This window comes from Bos grunniens, chromosome 2, assembly GCF_055505025.1.
Source record: "Bos grunniens cultivar Pamir isolate PY7600 chromosome 2, Bosgru_T2T1.0, whole genome shotgun sequence".
NCBI classification, from domain to species: Eukaryota; Metazoa; Chordata; class Mammalia; order Artiodactyla; family Bovidae; genus Bos; species Bos grunniens.
This window is the reverse complement of record NC_141166.1, coordinates 93,432,224-93,449,705: the sequence shown is the minus strand read 5'-3', so window position 1 is coordinate 93,449,705 and position 17,482 is coordinate 93,432,224. Positions and strand designations below refer to the sequence as shown.

At 41.2% G+C, this 17,482-nt stretch overlaps 1 protein-coding gene across 1 annotated transcript in view; it reads right to left on the bottom strand.

Annotated features, from left to right (window-relative positions):
• Window positions 1-3,503: 3,503 nt before the first annotated feature.
• The window catches only part of ARL6IP6 (ARF like GTPase 6 interacting protein 6), a 72,328-nt gene continuing 58,349 nt past the window's right edge, over window positions 3,504-17,482 (bottom strand). Inside the window, exon 4 of the mRNA XM_086353773.1 lies at window positions 3,504-4,046. Within this exon, the coding sequence (XP_086209899.1) occupies window positions 4,028-4,046 (19 nt within the window). The 3' untranslated portion in view covers window positions 3,504-4,027. The remainder of the gene's footprint in view (window positions 4,047-17,482) is intronic.

Genomic DNA, 17,482 nt, shown 5'->3' with positions numbered 1-17,482 from the left:
ACTGATGTTTTTATGCATGCTTACTTTATTATGTTTGTTTTTTAAAAAAGAACATTTATAGTACTGGTGCTGAATATAGGTCCTATTTTCTACTGAAAATACCCACTTGTGGAAGATAACTGCTTTATTATAGATAAATATGTAATAAAGTCCAACAGATAACTACTGGGACTGCATTTCATGGACTGTCTTTCATTTCTTTAAAATTAAAAAAAAAATAAAATATACTATAAATATTATAGCAAACACCCTATTCCAACAACACAAGAGAAGACTCTACACATGGACATCACCAGATGGTCAACACCGCAATCAGATCAGATCAGATCAGTCGCTCACTCGTGTCCGACTCTTTGCGACCTCATGAATCGCAGCACGCCAGGCCTCCCTGTCCATCACCAACTCCCAGAGTTCACTCAGACTCACGTCCATCGAGTCAGCGATGCCATCCAGCCATCTCATTCTCTGTTGTCCCCTTCTCCTCCTGCCCCCAATCCCTCCCAGCATCAGAGTCTTTTCCAATGAGTCACCTCTTCGCATGAGGTGGCCAAAGTACTGGAGTTTCAGCTTTAGCATCATTCCTTCCAAAGAAATCCCAGGGCTGATCTCCTTCGGAATGGACTGGTTGGATCTCCTTGCAGTCCAAGGGACTCTCAAGAGTCTTCTCCAACACCACAGTTCAAAAGCATCAATTCTTCGGTGCTCAGCCTTCTTCACAGTCCAACTCTCACATCCATACATGACCACAGGGAAAACCATAGCCTTGACTAGACAGACCTTTGTTGGCAAAGTAATGTCTCTGCTTTTGAATATGCTATCTAGGTTGGTCATAACTTTCCTTCCAAGGAGTAAGCGTCTTTTAATTTCATGGCTGCAGTCACCATCTGTAGTGATTTTGGAGCCCAGAAAAATAAAGTCTGACACTGTTTCCACTGTTTCCCCATCTATTTCCCATGAAGTGATGGGACCAGATGCCATGATCTTCGTTTTCTGAATGTTGAGCTTTATTGATTATACTCTTTGCAGCCAAAGATGGAGAAGCTCTATACAGTCAGCAAAAACAAGACCAGGAGCTGACTGTGGCTCAGATTATGAACTCCTTATTGCCAAATTTACACTGAAACTGAAGACAGTAGGGAAAACCACTAGACCATTCAGGTATGACCTAAGTCAAATCCCTTATGATTATACAGTGGAAGTGAGAAATAGATTTAAGGGACTAGATCTGACAGAGTGCCTGATGAACTACGGATGGAGGTTCATGAAATTGTACATGAGACAGAGATCAAGACCATCACCATGGAAAAGAAATGCAAAAAAGCAAAATAGCTGTCTGAGGAGGCCTTACAAATAGCTGTGAAAAGAAGAGAAGTGAAAAGCAAAGGAGAAAAGGAAAGATATATGTATCTGAATGCAGAGTTCCAAAGAATAGCAAGGAGAGATAAGAAAGCTTTCCTCAGTGATCAATGCAAAGAAGTAGAGGAAAACAACAGAATGGGAAAGACTAGAGATCTTTTCAAGAAAATTATATATACCAAGGAAAGATTTCATGCAAAGATGGGCTCGATAAAGGACAGAAATGGTATGGACCTAACAGAAGCAGAAGATATTAAGAAGAGGTGGCAAGAATACACAGAAGAACTGTACAAAAAAGATCTTCAGGACCCAGATAATCACGATGGTGTGATCACTCACCTAGAGCCAGACATCCTGGAATGCAAAGTCAAGTGGGCCTTAGAAAGCATCACTACGAACAAAGCTAGTGGAGGTGGTGGAATTCCAGTGGAGTTATTTCAAATCCTGAAAGATGATGCTGTGAAAGTACTGCACTCAATATGCCAGCAAATTTGGAAAACTCAGCAGTGGCCACAGGACTGGAAAAGGTCAGTTTTCATTCCAATCCTAAAGAAAGGCAATGCCAAAGAATGTTCAAACTACCACAAAAGTGCACTCATCTCACACGCTAGTAAAGTAACACCCCAAATTCTCCAAGCCAGGCTTCAGCAATACGTGAACCATGAACTTCCAGATGTTCAAGCTGGTTTTAGAAAAGGCAGAGGAACCAGAAATCAAATTGCCAATATCTGCTGGATCATCGAAAAAGCAAGAGAGTTCCAGAAAAACATCTATTTCTGCTTCATTGACTATGCCAAAGCCTTTGACTGTGTGGATCACAATAAACTGGAAAATTCTGAAAGAGATGGGAAAACCAGACCACCTGACGTGCCTCTTGAGAAATCCGTACGCAGGTCAGGAAGCAAGTTACAACTGGACATGGAACCACAGATTGGTTCCAAATAGGAAAAGGAGTACGTCAAGGTTGTATATTGTCACCCTGTTTATTTAACTTATATGCAGAGTACATCATGAGAAATGCTGGGCTGGAAGAAGCACAAGCTGGAATCAAGATTGCCGGGAGAAATATCAATAACCTCAAATGTGCAGATGACACCACCTTTACGGCAGAAAGTGAAGAGGAACTAAAAGCCTCTTGATGAAAGTGAAAGAGGAGAGTGAAAAAGTTGGCTTAAAGCTCAACATCCAGAAAACTAAGATCATGGCATCTGGTCACATCCCTTCATGGGAAATAAATGGGGAAACAGTGGAAACAGTTAGACTTTATTTTTTTGAGTTCCAAAATCACTGCAAATGGTAATTGCAGACATGAAATTAAAACATGCTTACTCTTTGGAAGGAAAGTTATGACCAACCTAGATAGCATATTGAAAAGTAGAGACATTACTTGCCCAACAAAGGTCCATCTAGTCAAGAGTATGGTTTTTCCAGTGGTCATGTATGGATGTGAGAGTTGGACTGTGAAGAAAGCTGAGCGCTGAAGAATTGATACTTTTGAACTGTGGTGTTGGAGAAGACTCTTGAGAGTCCCTTGGACTGCAAGGAGATCCAACCAGTCCATTCTAAAGGAGATCTAAAGGAGTCCTGGGTGTTCATTGGAAGGATTGATGTTGAAGCTGAAACTCCAGTACTTTGGCCACCTCATGAGAAGAGCTAACTCATTGGAAAAGACCCTGATGGTGGGAGGGATTGGAGGCAGGAGGACAAGGGGATGACAGAGGATAAGATGGCTGGATGGCATCACCGACTCGATGGACATAAGTTTGGGTAAACTCCAGGAGTTGGTGATGGACAGGGAGGCCTGGCGTGCTGTGATTCATGGGGTCACAAAGAGTCAGACACGACTGAGCAACTGAACTGAACTGACTAAACTGAATATAAATATATTTAATTTTAAAAGTCATAATTGGGTCTGAGAAAATCATTCATATTAACCAAATTCATAGGAGATCAATTTAAGGGTTCATAAAGGAAAGTACATCTGTCTGAAAAGTCTGTTGTGAGGCCCAAGATCACTTAGCAAATCACATTATAGATTGGAAACTAATGAATTGGTTCAGAGTCCAGTATCAAAGATAAGGGAACTGAATGAGCAAAAGCAGTATTTTCAGGGAAGTACAGCAATTTGCTTAATGAATTGCTTTGTAGGCTCAAGGAATACTTCTTTATTCAGAAATAGGACTTGTCATCAGAAGATCACCCTTCTCCCAGAACCACAGCAGAAACACAGAATGGACACATCTTTGATTCTCAAGACTCCAGGTTAGAGGAGAATAGGGTATGTTACCCAACGAATTGGTTCCCACTGCTTATCGCTTACAAAATCAGTTACATACTCACAAATGGTAGGAGAGAAAGGTGCCTTTGATCAGAATGCTGGCAATCTGAGGACATGGTGGAATCCACATTCCCCCCAAAACCACCTCCAGAGATTCCATATGGTCATGAAAGCTTTTTAAGAGAAACAGAGAAGTAATCTCAGTTAATCATTGAAATAGGGGTCAGAGTCATCACCATCCCCTTCTCTGTGCAGACTTGTGTACAGGCTTGTTGACTCCTTGTGATCTTCCTCTAGATGTTATCTTGTTCACACAGTTTGGTCACAGAGTTTGTTCTGGCAATTACTTGAAGGGAAGCTAGGGAAGAGATCTGATCGTTTGTTCCTCATTCTTCATTTCTGCTGATTTAATCTACAAAAAGAACAAACAAGTTAGGCAAGATATTGTGTGATTAAAAGATCTGAAAGGTGTGCTTGGGCCAGAGATGAATAGAAGAGCATGAGGGTGCCTGGTTTAAAAATGCGTTACTATATAGCTATAGCTCTGCTGAAGTGACAAGGAGAGGGGCCTTTTGGCTGAGGGCAGTTTCCGATAAAGAGCTGCCTACAGGGCGTGGAAGAGAATTCACTACAGGCAGGTAAAACCTGTGTTTGAATCCTGATTCAACTACTCACTAGTTTTGTGAATGGGCAATTGAGTAACAACCCTGCGCCTTGGGTTTTTAATGTATCAAGTGGGGCAGGTATAGAAGGCACTTTATAGAGAGTGAATGAGACAATAAGTGTAGCACTTAGCACAGGGCAAGCTATGTATGTTCAAAAATGTTATTTGCAATCGATCATACTCCTATTATGACATATCCTTGTCCATACTAACATTAATTGTATCGTGGCCTTCATTGTATCATTTATACTTTATTTCTCCATGTAGAATTTTGAAGACTCCCTGGTTCTTTAATTGGGCAGCATAAGTGGTATATTTACAGTTCTTCTCAGCCAGATAACTTCAAAGAGATGAACTACCTCATCCATTTTCCTTTTCTTGTTCCTATGAGCTTTACACTATTTAAAATTTTAATCACACTCATTATCGTGTCACTTTTTCAGAATGGCCTTCCCTTTTGTCATTCTCAAGTCTTTTGGCTCCAGGAAGACAAAATCATGATTTCCTTATGGCCATTTATATCCAGCACTTAGCATTGTGCCAGGCATATAGTATATATGTTTCCAAATGAAAAATATAGATGTATCATTCTTTCCTGATTATATAAATAGCCATCTTCTCCTACAAGTCCCATAATGAATTTTTTTATTTGGAAATCATGGAGGTTTGGGGGGGTGGCGCTTTTTTCTAGGAAATCTAATTTGTGTTTTACTTGAAAACTTGAGTTCTAATCATTGCTTTGTTCAAGTTGTTCTCTATCTCCTCCAGCATCTCTATTTCTTTGGAGGCCTATTCATATTGTTCCCTTTGTTTACCTCTTTCTAGTGTTAAGCCTGCTTAGATGTGATGCAATTTTTCTTCATTGGCCCATTGAGACTATGGGGACTTTAGTGTGGCTGACACCTTAAGTGAGGAGGGTCACAAGAGGTGGAGGGGCCTGGAGGCTGGCACTGTAGCCCCCAGAAGGTTGTCAGTCCTCTTTCAAGGCATCAGAATGAAACTTCTCTGCTAGTCTCTCTCCTACCTCAAGGTAGAGAGGATGATCCCATTATTCAGTTCCTCCTCCATTTCCTGGACCATAACTGGCTGATCCTCCCCTGGAAGGTCAAAGATCCTTAAAGCCCACACTTTCTAGGATCCCAAGATGGAGCATGCTGTGTTGATCTCAAGGCTGTCATTGGACCCATAGGGGAGAAGGCCTTGTAACAACCTCTAGGTGGCACCTCTGAACCCCAGTAGCTGCTAGGTTCAGGGTAATTGTGCAAGACAGAGTCAGAGTGCAACTCCAATTTCACAGAGTGACATTTTTTTATCTCTTAACCAAATTCTAAATATTAACCATATTTTGCAACTTATGAATGCAAACCTCTCCAAAATTAATTATTCTTATTTATGTGACTATCTTGAGAACCATGGAAAAGAAAACTATATAAGCTGGAAAAAGAGCATAAGAGAGAACCTTTCAAATTGCCCTTTTATTTTCTCTCATTGGACACAAATGATTGCATCCTGGAGAGCTGGTTGTCAGTGGTCTTGAGAACAGGAGCTTCTCTTTGGTGTCTAAATTAGTATTTAGCACATGTATGATGCAATTGAGAACTATAGAGACTTTGGTCATATTTACACAATTGACCAGTAGTTTTTAAAACCCGTTTTTAGCCTAAAAGGCTTTTGTTCAAACAACACTTAGTGGGAAATCTCAGTTAATGAAACAGAAGAACTACTCTGGCTGAAATGAGCATAAAGTACTCAGACCATTCCTGTTTAGGTATCTCTCTGGCCAGTGAGAGGGCTCCCCAGAAACCTTTTTATTCTGAGGGGGTCACAACACTGCAATAGACAAACAAGGCTCTTAAATGATTGTTACACTTATTTCAGCTACATTTACTTTCAATATCAATCTCACCAGCTGAACCACTGGATTCAATGAGCTGCATCAGTTATTGAGATGGATAAGTAAACGAATGGGTCATTACTTTTATGAGCAGTCTAAGCTAGTCATTAAGTCAAAATGATAAAAAGTCAGAATGTAAAGCTGGGCAATAACTTCAAAAGAAATTTAATCAATTATTATATATCTAATGTAGAAATTTTTGGAGAAATTTGATTAATTTTTAGAGCTTAACTAACTAGAATCCTTAATAAACTGAATTTTTCCCACATGTATTCATTAATAAAGATGTAGATGGTGAGGAGATACTAAAATCAGTCATTAGTATTTATATGTTATGCTGTCTATCCAGCACAGCTCTTAGCATTATGAAGGATACAAATATGTATAAAACATGGCTCTTAGAGTTAAGCGTTATACATATATAAGCTTTTACAATGTACCTGGGAAGATAAAACCCCCGTATGTGAAATTATCTGGAAAGAATTAAGTGTTAAATTCTAGGTAACTAATTTTTAAGTAGGTAATTTAATTATTTTAGGGCTATTCTTTGTAATTCAAGCACTATTAAGTAGATTTTCAATGCACATTCTTAGAATATACTCTGGAGTCAGTTAAGATTGAGTTCAGTACATTATGATTTTATAGTAATATAGCCGTCTACCATGAAGTGTAAGCTTTAGAGTAATAGCTTTGGGTTATTATTTAATCCACAGACGTCAAAGTTCACATTGATCAAGAATTTTAGGCACAAGTGATAGAGCAAAGCCAAATCATAGGCACCATACCTGGAAGATTTTATAATCAACTTTTACCAAATCTTCAAAGAAAGAATAATTCCTACCGTAAACAAATTCATGGAATAAAAAAACAGAGGTGTTCCTGAATTAATTTTGTGAGACAAGAATGACACATACCAAAACCACTCCTGGTTAATAAAAAAGCTCTTGGTGAACCTCACTTATGAAATGAGATGCTAATATACGAAGTTAAATAGTATTTAAGTAATCCTTCAAAATCACAACCAAGTAGAGATTACCCCCAGGAACCTGAGCTCATCCTTAGAAATTCTATTAATATAATGGGTTCTTGGTAAAGGTGATGGATTAAACAAATGCATTGACTTTTGTTATCCCCCAAAATCCCATTAAGATGACAGTGAAGAGGTATTTGAGCTTTCCAGGTGGCACTAGTGGTAAAGAACCCATTTGCCAATGCAGGAGACATAAGAGATGAGGGTTGGATGCCTGGGTTGGGAAGATCCCCAGGAGGAGGTCACAGCAACCCACTCCAGTATTCTTGCCTGGAGAATCCCATGGCTAGAGGAGCCGCCAGGCTGCAGACCATGGGGTCACACAGTCAGACACGACTGAAATGACTTCACATGATGCACCCAAAGAGGTGTTTTGATTTGCTTGCTTTATTGGGTTTTTCTTTCTTTCTTTAATATATATTTCTTTCTTTAATGTATTTACTCAGATAAGAACTGAAGGGGAGATACAACAATAAAATTATGGAAGTTGGGAAACAGGAAGACAGGCAGTAACTAACTGGAGAAAGATGAGCTTTAAGCAAACAGGAGAAAGCTGAGAGACAACCAGATGTGTGTGTGTGTGTGTGTGTGTGCGTGCGTGTGTGCGCGTATAATAGAACGTCAAAAGCCTTGGCATTTGGGACACCAGGAACTTCTGAAGGTAGGGTGAAAATGAAACTAAGAACCAAAAGATTATTTACAACTCCACTTACGAAGAACCCTCCCCAATCACGAACTCAGATTCCTCCCTGACTTCCCAGCAAACTGGGCAGGAGACTGAAAGCTTACTCAGTGAAAGGAAAGAAGGTTTCTCACTGCAGTTGCTTCTCCTGTGGTGGATCACAGGCTCAGGCAACAGACTCCAGTAGTTGTGGCTTGTGGGCTCTAGAGTGCCGGCTCTGTAATTATTGCCACGGACTTTGTTGTTCCACAACACATGGGATCTTCCCAGACCACGGATCGAACCAGTGTCCCTTGCATTGCAAAGCAGATTCTTAACCACGGGACTATCAGGGAAACCCTGAGAAGAAAATATTTTATGCTTCTGGAATGGAGAGTGGGACCCAGGTATAATACAAAGTCTCAGGACTCAGAGCAGCTTGGAGTTTTCCATGTCAACACTAGAATCCAGAAAATAATGGAACAAAACTTTCACAGTTCTGAGATAAAAGGTTTTCGGTCTTCAGTCAGGTTATCAATTGGTGTGAGAGTAGGATGTAGACATTTTTAGACATGTGTGTTTTAAAATATAAATTACCTCCCAAGCACCCTTTCTTAAGAAGTTACTGGGAAATGTGCTCTACCAAAGTGAGGGGACACAACAAGAAAAGGGAAGATGGAAAAGGAAATAGGATATCCAACCAAATAGACAAGCAAAGGGAATCCCCAGAGTGTTGATGAAGAGAGATTCCAAGATGACAACTGAATCCCAGGCAAATAGAACACCCAGCAGAGACTGGGGTAAGTCCAAGAGCTCCAGGAGACATCTCTTCAAGAAGACAGACTACCTGCTGTAACCAAATACATAGTGAGAAGAAACTAAACTTGAATCAGTGATAAGTACATAGAAACTATGCAAGTAAAATAGGTAATTATGAGCTCTGGGGAATAAATACCTGCTTCTCTGGTGGAACTCTGATACAGATTTTGGTAATTATCATTCTTAAAGAGGAACAGAATCTTAAGAATGCATTTCTTAAATTGGCTCAGAGTTTTCTTGCATTGGGCCTCTAATTTGATTAAATTTAAAATACTAAAGGGTATCTATTAGTAAAGAGGGCATTTGTCCTCCACAGTGTGAAGTGGCAATAAAGATATGCAAAATATCACCACTGACTGCTGCTGCTGCTAAGTTGCATCAGTCGTGTCCAACTCTCTGCAACCCCATAGACAGCAGCCCACCAGGCTCCTCCGTCCCTGGGATTCTCCAGCCAAGAATACTAGAGTGGGTTGAGGTTCTAAGTGACTATGTAGTTGATACCTTAGAACATTTTAGTCAAACTAAGGAGTATAATAAGATTCAGTGATTGCTCCTAAATGCACTAGAGAAAATGGGCAAAGAAAATGATGAGCTCAGGGCTTCAAATTCCCAGCTCAAGCTCAGCTTAAATGACCTAAAAATCTCTATGTCTGATCTGAAGGGAAAAAAAAAATGTTTTATCTCCTATAGTTGCCAAGCTGAGATTTCTGAAAATAACCAGAGTTTCATCCTGAAAGTAGCTGAATTACAATGCAAACTGAATTCTCAACCCCACCCAGTGTTTCCCGTTAAAGTAAAGCATTGATTGCTAAGGAATGGGATCCTGATCATTAGAATGAGGATATCTGGGAAGATCCCAATGAAGCTGGGGGCACAGAGCTTTTAAGTTCTGCCAGTAGAAGCAGCCCTTCCACCCTTGCCTGTGGAGGTCAACCCTGCTTTGTCTGAAGAGCCTATAAAGACCTCTCCTGAAGTAGTTGCCTTGCAAGCCGGTACTGATTCTGTACCAGACTTACCACTGCCACTCCCTCTGCCTCTAGACCTAAAAGCAGTCTGAAGTCCTGACAAGCCCTAAAGGATGAGATGTAAGTTTATCATGAGTTGTTTCTCCACACAACAAAAGAAGTACATGAATTTTCCAATTTATAAGGACAGAAATCTGGGGAGTAGGTATTAAGGGTATGAGTGAATGGGGTAGGAAATATAAAGTTAGGTTAGGCCACATTTATTGATATGGGCTCCCTAAGCAAGAGATTCTGAACTTTATGATTTAGTTTGAGGGGTGAAAAAGGCTCTGGCAGATTGTTTGGTTGACTAATACTCTGACCAAAAGGTGTGCTACACTAAATTAAGTTAGAATGTCACACCTGCCTTGGTATGCTCTTGAGGAAGGAATTAAAAGGCTTAAGGATATAGAGATGTTAGAGTGGATTTGTCATGTAAGACCTCTCAGCCATATTTGAAGAGTCCAGAAGAACATTTTAATAATCCAGTAGATAGGATGGCCCACCTCTGCCTACCAGTCATCCCCTTTCCCCAGTCAATACTGTCATTACCCAACAAGCGCATGAATGCAGTAGGCGAGGGGTGGTATGAATGGAGATTTTAGATGGGCTCAGTAGTGTGGCCTTCAGTCTCCAAGGCTGACCTGACTACAGCCACTGCTGAGTACTCACACTGCCCGCAGCAGAAACCAACACACATTCCTCATTATAGCACCATTCTTCAGGAGATCAGCCAGTTAACTGGTGGCATGTTGATTACATTGAACCACTTCCTTCATTGCAGAGGCAGCATTTTGGTCTTACTGGAATAGAAACTTAGAGTAATTACAAATTTGCCTCCCTGCAGACAATGCTTTTTTCAAAACTATTATCCTTGGATTTATATAATACCTTATCCATCATCATGGTATTCTACACAGTGTAGTTAGAAGTGATAACTAACTTCACAGTAAATGAAGTGTGATAATACAATCATATTATGGAATTCACTGAGCTTACCATGTTCCCCATCATCATGAAGCAGCTGGCTTGATAGAATGATGCAATGAACTTTAGAAGACTCAGTTACAGGATCAGTTAGGCGGCAGTACCTTGCAGGACAGGAGCAAAAGCTCTTCAGAGAATTACACATGCTCTAAATAAATATCCAGTATAAGGTGCTATTTCTCTCATAGTCAAGATGCACTGGTTAAAGAATCAAAGAATACAGATAGGAGTGGCACCATTTACTACCAATCCCACTGATTCACTGGCAAAATTTTTGCTTCCTGTTCCTAAAACCATATGCTCTGCTGGTCACAAAATCTTAGTCTCAATGAGAGGAATGCTTCTACCAGGAAACTCAACAGTGATTTCATTGAACTAAAAGTTAAGACTGCCACTCAGTCGCCTTAGGCTTCACATGCTTCTGAATCAACAGGAAAAGAAGGTTGTTATTACACTCACTGGGGCAATGGGGCAATCGATCCTTATTACCAAAGGGAAATTGGGCTGCTACCACAAAATAGAGGTAAGGAAGAATATGGCTAGAATACAGAAAATCCCTCAGGGGATCAGTTAGTACTATCATGTCCTGTGATTAATGCCAATGGAAAATTACAACAACCCACTTCAGGAAGGACTTCTAATGGCCCAGAGCCTTCAGAAATAAACATTTAGGTTAGCCAACCAGCCAAACACAACTACTTGAAATTCTTGCTGAGGACAAAGGGGGATATGGAATGGGTAATAGAAAAAGATAGTTAAAAATATCAGCTAAAACCCTGTTACCACTATTGAAACAATTCCTGTAATAGTTGAGTATTTTTATATGTAAATAGTTTTATTCCCTCTCTTATTGCCTATTATCTCATATAAAATATGCTAATATTAGTTAACTTTATATCATAATATTTAAGTTATAGAATATCAAGTAGAAAAGTGAAGTTTACTCAAGGATTTTGCATTCTTTTTTAAAAAAAAACCATTTATTTGGCTTCATCGGGTCTTAACTGCGGTACACAGGATCTTCTTTGCCTCGTGTGGGCTCAGTAGTTGTGGCATATAGGCTTTCTAGTTGCAGCGTGCAGGCTTGGTTGCCTCAGGCATGTGGGATCTTAGTTTTCCTACCAGGGATCAAACTGAAGTTCCCTGCAAGATGGGTTCTTAACCAACCACCAGGAAGTCCCAGAGTTAGCATTTTTATCTAGGGAAATGGTTGGTGAATTTTAACGTGTATTCAGGTTAGGTGAATCATATTAAGCAGAGCTATGACCTTGTTATTGTTTCGGAGATTAAGTGTCATTTAAGGAGATGTGTGGAGAAGGCAATGGCCACCCACTCCAGTGTTCTTACCTGGAGAATCCCAGGGACGGGGAAGCCTGGTGGGCTGCCGTCTATGGGGTTGCACAGAGTCGGACACGACTGAAGCGACTTAGCAGCAGCAGCAACAGCAAGGAGAAGTGTATGGGTGCCAAGTTGACAAAGGGTGGATCATATCAGTTTGTGTCAACTTGTTTAGGCTATGTGTGCGTGCTAAGTTGCTTCAGTTGTGTACAACACTTTGTGACCCTATGGACTGTAACCAGCCAGGCTCCTCTGTGCATGAGATTTCCCAAGCAAGAATACTGGAGTGGGTTGCCATGCCTTCCTCCAGGGGATCTTCCCAACCCAGAGATCAAATTCAAGTCTCCTGTGCAGGCAGATTCTTTACTGCTTGAGCCATCAGGGAAAGCCTCCCTAGCTTATAGTACCCAGTTATTCAATCAAATACCAATCTAGGTATTCCTGTAAAGGTATTTGGTAGATGTCATTAATATCAACAATCAGTTGACTTTAGGGAGATTATCTCCAATAATTTGGGTGGGCCTAATCCCCACTGGTAGCTTCCCTGTGTGCATATGTGCTAAGTGCTTCGTCCTGCCTGACTCTTTGCAACCCTATGGACTGTAGCCCACCAGGCTCCTTTCCTGAAGAAGAAGAAATTTCGTTTACGGACTGCAGTCTCAGCTTCTGTCTAAGAGTTTTCAGCCTGCCTTTCCTAATAGCCTGCCTATACATCTGAACTTGCCTAGTAAGCTTCCCCAGTGGCTGACTAGCCAATATCATTGATATTATATGATAATATGCTATATTTTGTATATAATACATATAATAATAGAGAGAGGTTTATTGTAAAGCATAGGCTTATAAGTATATAGGTATCTTTACACCTGTCCATGTATCTATCATTAATATTAGATGATAATATGCTATATTTTGTATATAATACATATAATAATAGAGAGGTTTATTGTAAAGCATAGGCTTATAAATAAGTATATAGGTATCTTTACACCTATCCATGTATCTATCTCCTACTGATGTTGCTTCTCTGTTGGAATCCTGTTACAGTATCTTTTAAAGAGACTTTCTCTTTGAGATTAATCTAAAGCAAATGATCTGAGACAATTTTTTGTTTGTTTTTTTCTGTGAGTTTGCTTCATAATGTTGTAAAGAGGTAACAGTTTATTAAAGTGCAGGGCCACTGTTTCAAAACAAAGCAGGGCTACCAGGAAAAGATAAGGGCTATTAAATTCCATTTTTTTCAGCTTCTTTTATTCCTGGGAAGCCAGGAAAACATCATTGATTTATAGGCAAAATTCTTTTAAAATGTCTCGAAATTATTTCTCTAATTCCTTGAAGAAACAGGTTTCTTTTATAGATGTCTTTTTATTTATGGCTGTGCTGGGTCTTCGTTGCTGTGCCCAGGCTTTCTCTAGTTTCAGAGAGTAGGGGCTACTCTTTGTTGTGGTGCATGGGCTTCTCACTGCAGTGGCTTCTCACGCTGTAGGGCACAGGCTCTAGGCGTGCGGGCTCAGAGGTTTCAGTTCTCAGGCTTAGTTGCCCTGTGGCAAGTGGAATCTTCCCGGACCAGGGATCAAACCTGTGTCCCCTGCATTGGCAGGCAGATTTGTAACCATTGAACCACCAAGGAAGCCCTATAGATATTTTTTAAATATCAGGAATAACATAAAACCCCATGCCTATAGTCACTTAAAATCCTACTGTTCTTAAGTTGTAAAAAAAAAAGGCATGAAAGATTCTTTCAGCTTTCTCCAATACACTCTCCACTGATAATCACTGTTTTTGTATGAATTCTTTAAAAATTTTAATATGCTTATATATACACATACCATTTGTGAAATAAAATAAATTTAAAAACTATAAACATCTAAAAGCCTTATCATGAATAATCTCCCCAGGTATACAAGTATATACCTAACTCATTACTCTTTGAAAGTTAGTCGTATCTATTGTAAGGATATACCATAAATTGGTTAACCATTTCCATATTGATAGATTCAACCTCTTTTATTCATCTTTGTATCACTGATCCCAAGCACAATATCCACTGCATAATGGGCTCAGAGAAAATAGAGGAAGAGGAATAAATATGTGTCTGTTTTCTGACAGCAGTGATCTTGTGCTGGAGAGTATAAAACTGAACAAACAAGTCCCATCCAAAACTGTCCAGTGTTGCTGCAAAATTACTCTCACTCAGCTCTTCCACCGTGACTATGACCTCCAACTTCACAAAAGCCTTGGAGAAATTAACTCTGTCTCAAAAGGATCACACATTTTTTCCCCTTTATTATTGAAACATAACTCCCTCTCAAACACAACACAGCAGGAAATATTAAATTAGTGTAATACAAAAACAAGGATCGAGTTATGACGATGCCACATGGCAGACTCTGAAACGACCAACAGTGGAAGAGGGTCTGTGTGAACTTTACTTTCATACATTGCCCTTTTCGAATAAAATTAAAAGACGCTTACTCCTTGGAAGGAAAGCTATGACCAACCTAGATAGCAAATTCAAAAGCAGAGACATTACTTTGCCAACAAAGGTTTGTCTAGTCAAGGCTATGGTTTTTCCTGTGGTCATGTATGGATGTGAGAGTTGGACTGCGAAGAAGCCTGAGCGTCGAAGAATTGATGCTTTTGAACTGTGGAGTTGGAGAAGACTCTTGAGAGTCCCTTGGACTGCAAGGAGATCCAACCAGTCCATTCTGAAGAGAGATCAGCCCTGGGATTTCTTTGGAAGGAATGATGCTAAAGCTGAAACTCCAGTACTTTGGCCACCTTATGCGAAGAATTGACTCATTGGAAAAGACTCTGATGCTGGGAGGGATTGGGGGCAGGAGGAGAAGGGGATGACAGAGGTTGAGATGGCTGGATGGCATCACTGACTCCATGGATCTGAGTCTGAGTGAACTCCGGGAGTTGGTGATGGACAGGGAGGCCTGGCGTGCTGCGATTCATGAGGTCACAAAGAGTTGGACACAACTGAGCGACTGAACTGAACTGAACTGAATGTCCCTTATTTCTCATTCAAAAAGCAAGTAAGAAAGACAGCCATGCTTTCTTTTAAAACCTTTTTGAAAAAGGAAATACTGCTACCATGGTACTTTTCTTAATTTAGCCAGTGCTGTGTGTTTCCCCTGGGCTAGGATCCTCTGTGCAGAACTTCTAACCTTCCCTGCCTGTTGGATAAAAGTGAAGAGCCTGAAAACACACTTATGCCTGGTTCCACTCCTCGGGGATTCTGTCGATTTACTTGTCGTGGGGCATGTCCTGAGCCCTGGACATTTTTAAAAGCCCCCAGAAGTGCAGCCAAAGTCAAGAGGCAATCTTCTATAAAAGGAGAAGCCACAGTGGTGCCATTAGTCCTCACAGGATTCCCTATTCCATCACTAGTACAAGAAAAGGAAGGGAGAAGGTACATGGAGTTTCAGACTAAGGGGACTGCAGAGGCATGAGGGAGAAGAAAAATGAATGTGCACCGCATGGGGGAGCAGGGTGAAACAACACAGGCACACTCACAGCACAGCTTCCCAGCAATCCTGGCCTGCGGCTCTCAGATGGAGAGACTGACTGAACTCGAGGACAATCTTTTCTCCTTCTCCCTCTCTCTAGAGAATGAAAACGAGATATCTTTATTATCTGAGTTCAGTTCAGTTCAGTCGCTCAGTCGTGTCCGACTCTTCGCGACCCCATGAATCACAGCACGCCAGGCCTCCCTGTCCATCACCAACTCCCGGAGTTCACTCAGATTCACGTCCATCAAGTCAGTGATGCCATCCAGCCATCTCATCCTCTGTCATCCCCTTCTCCTCCTGCCCCCAATCCCTCCCAGCATCAGAGTCTTTTCCAGTGAGTCAGCTCTTCGCATGAGGTGGCCAACGTACTGGAGTTTCAGCCTTAGCATCATTCCTTCCAAAGAAATCCCAGGGCTGATCTCCTTCAGAATGGACTGGTTGGATCTCCTTGCAGTCCAAGGGACTCTCAAGAGTCTTCTCCAACACCACAGTTCAAAAGCATCGATTCTTTGGTGCTCAGGCTTCTTCACAGTCCAACTCTCATACCCATACATGACCACAGGAAAAACCATAGCCTTGACTAGCCGGACCTTTGTTGGCAAGGCTCCTATAATAAGATTCCATTGACCAGAAGGCTTCAACAATGGAAATGTAAGGTTTATAGTTCTGGAGACACGTCCAAGAGCAGGGAATACTGGCAAATTCAGTGTCTAGGGAGAGTTTCTTGTGTTCTCACATGACTGTGAGTGAGTTCCGGTCTCTTTTTCTTCTTAAAAAGGCACTCTAAGCCAACCATGGAGGCCACACCCTTAGGAAAGTGAAAAATCAAAGTGTTAGTCATCAGTCATGTCTGACTCTGAGAATCAATGGATTGTAGCCCGCCAGGCTCCTCTGTCCATGGGATTCTCCAGGAAAGAAGACTGGAGTGAGTTGCCATGCTCTCTTCAAGGGGATCTTCCTGACCCAGGGATCTAACCTGAGTCTCCCACATTGCAGGCTGATTCTTTACCATCTCAGCCACCAGGGAAGCCCTGGGTCCTGGCAAGTTCAGTGTCTACGGAGAGCTGTCTTCCTTATTTGCAGACAGCCACCTTCTTGTATTCTCACAGAGTGAGAGTAAGCTCTAGTCTCTTTCTCTTCTTAAAAAGGCACTCTAAGCCAATCATAAACTTTATCTAAACCTACACCTCCTAATATCATTGCATTGGTGGTTAGGGCATCACTGTATGAATGGGGGAGACAGACAAACCTGCAGTCCATACTGATCATGAGCTCACTATTTTAAAGATATTGGCATTGTGACCATCCTAGAGGTCTGCCATTCAGATCTTCCTTCAAGATAGAAACTGCTTGGAAGAGTTGGAGTTTGCTGATTCCCACTAGTTAATGTTGGGATCCCCAGCAGTGGGGATCCCCCACTCTGAGACTATGGTCCTCCTAGGCTTCTTGTAGCTAATGACACAGGAGAGGTACCAAAACCAGCCCATGACAGGACTCTGCTAATGGCAAATATTTGTTCTGGGACTCCCTGAGACCTTCTCAGATCTGTGGTAAAGTCTGAGCTTTTTAATGCCTAATCCTCCTTCCTTTCCCTTCTTCTCTCACAGGACTCAGATGGTTATCACTGTCTTCGCTTCCTCCTGCTCCTTCACCCCTTCAGCTTTTATAAGCATTTCCTCCAGCAAATTTCTTGCACCCTTAATACTTTGTTGGCATCTGCTTCTCAGAGGACCCACCCACATTGACACAAGACGAGACCTCAAAGAGGATCTGTGTGCTGTGTGCTAAGTTGCTCAGCCATGTCTGACTGTTTGCGCCCCCATTGACTGTATCCTGCCAGGCTCCTCTGTCCATAGGATTCTCCAGGCAAGAATATGAGAGTGGGTTTCCATGCCCTCTAGGTTCATTAAATACTTCTTAATTTGGAAATCTG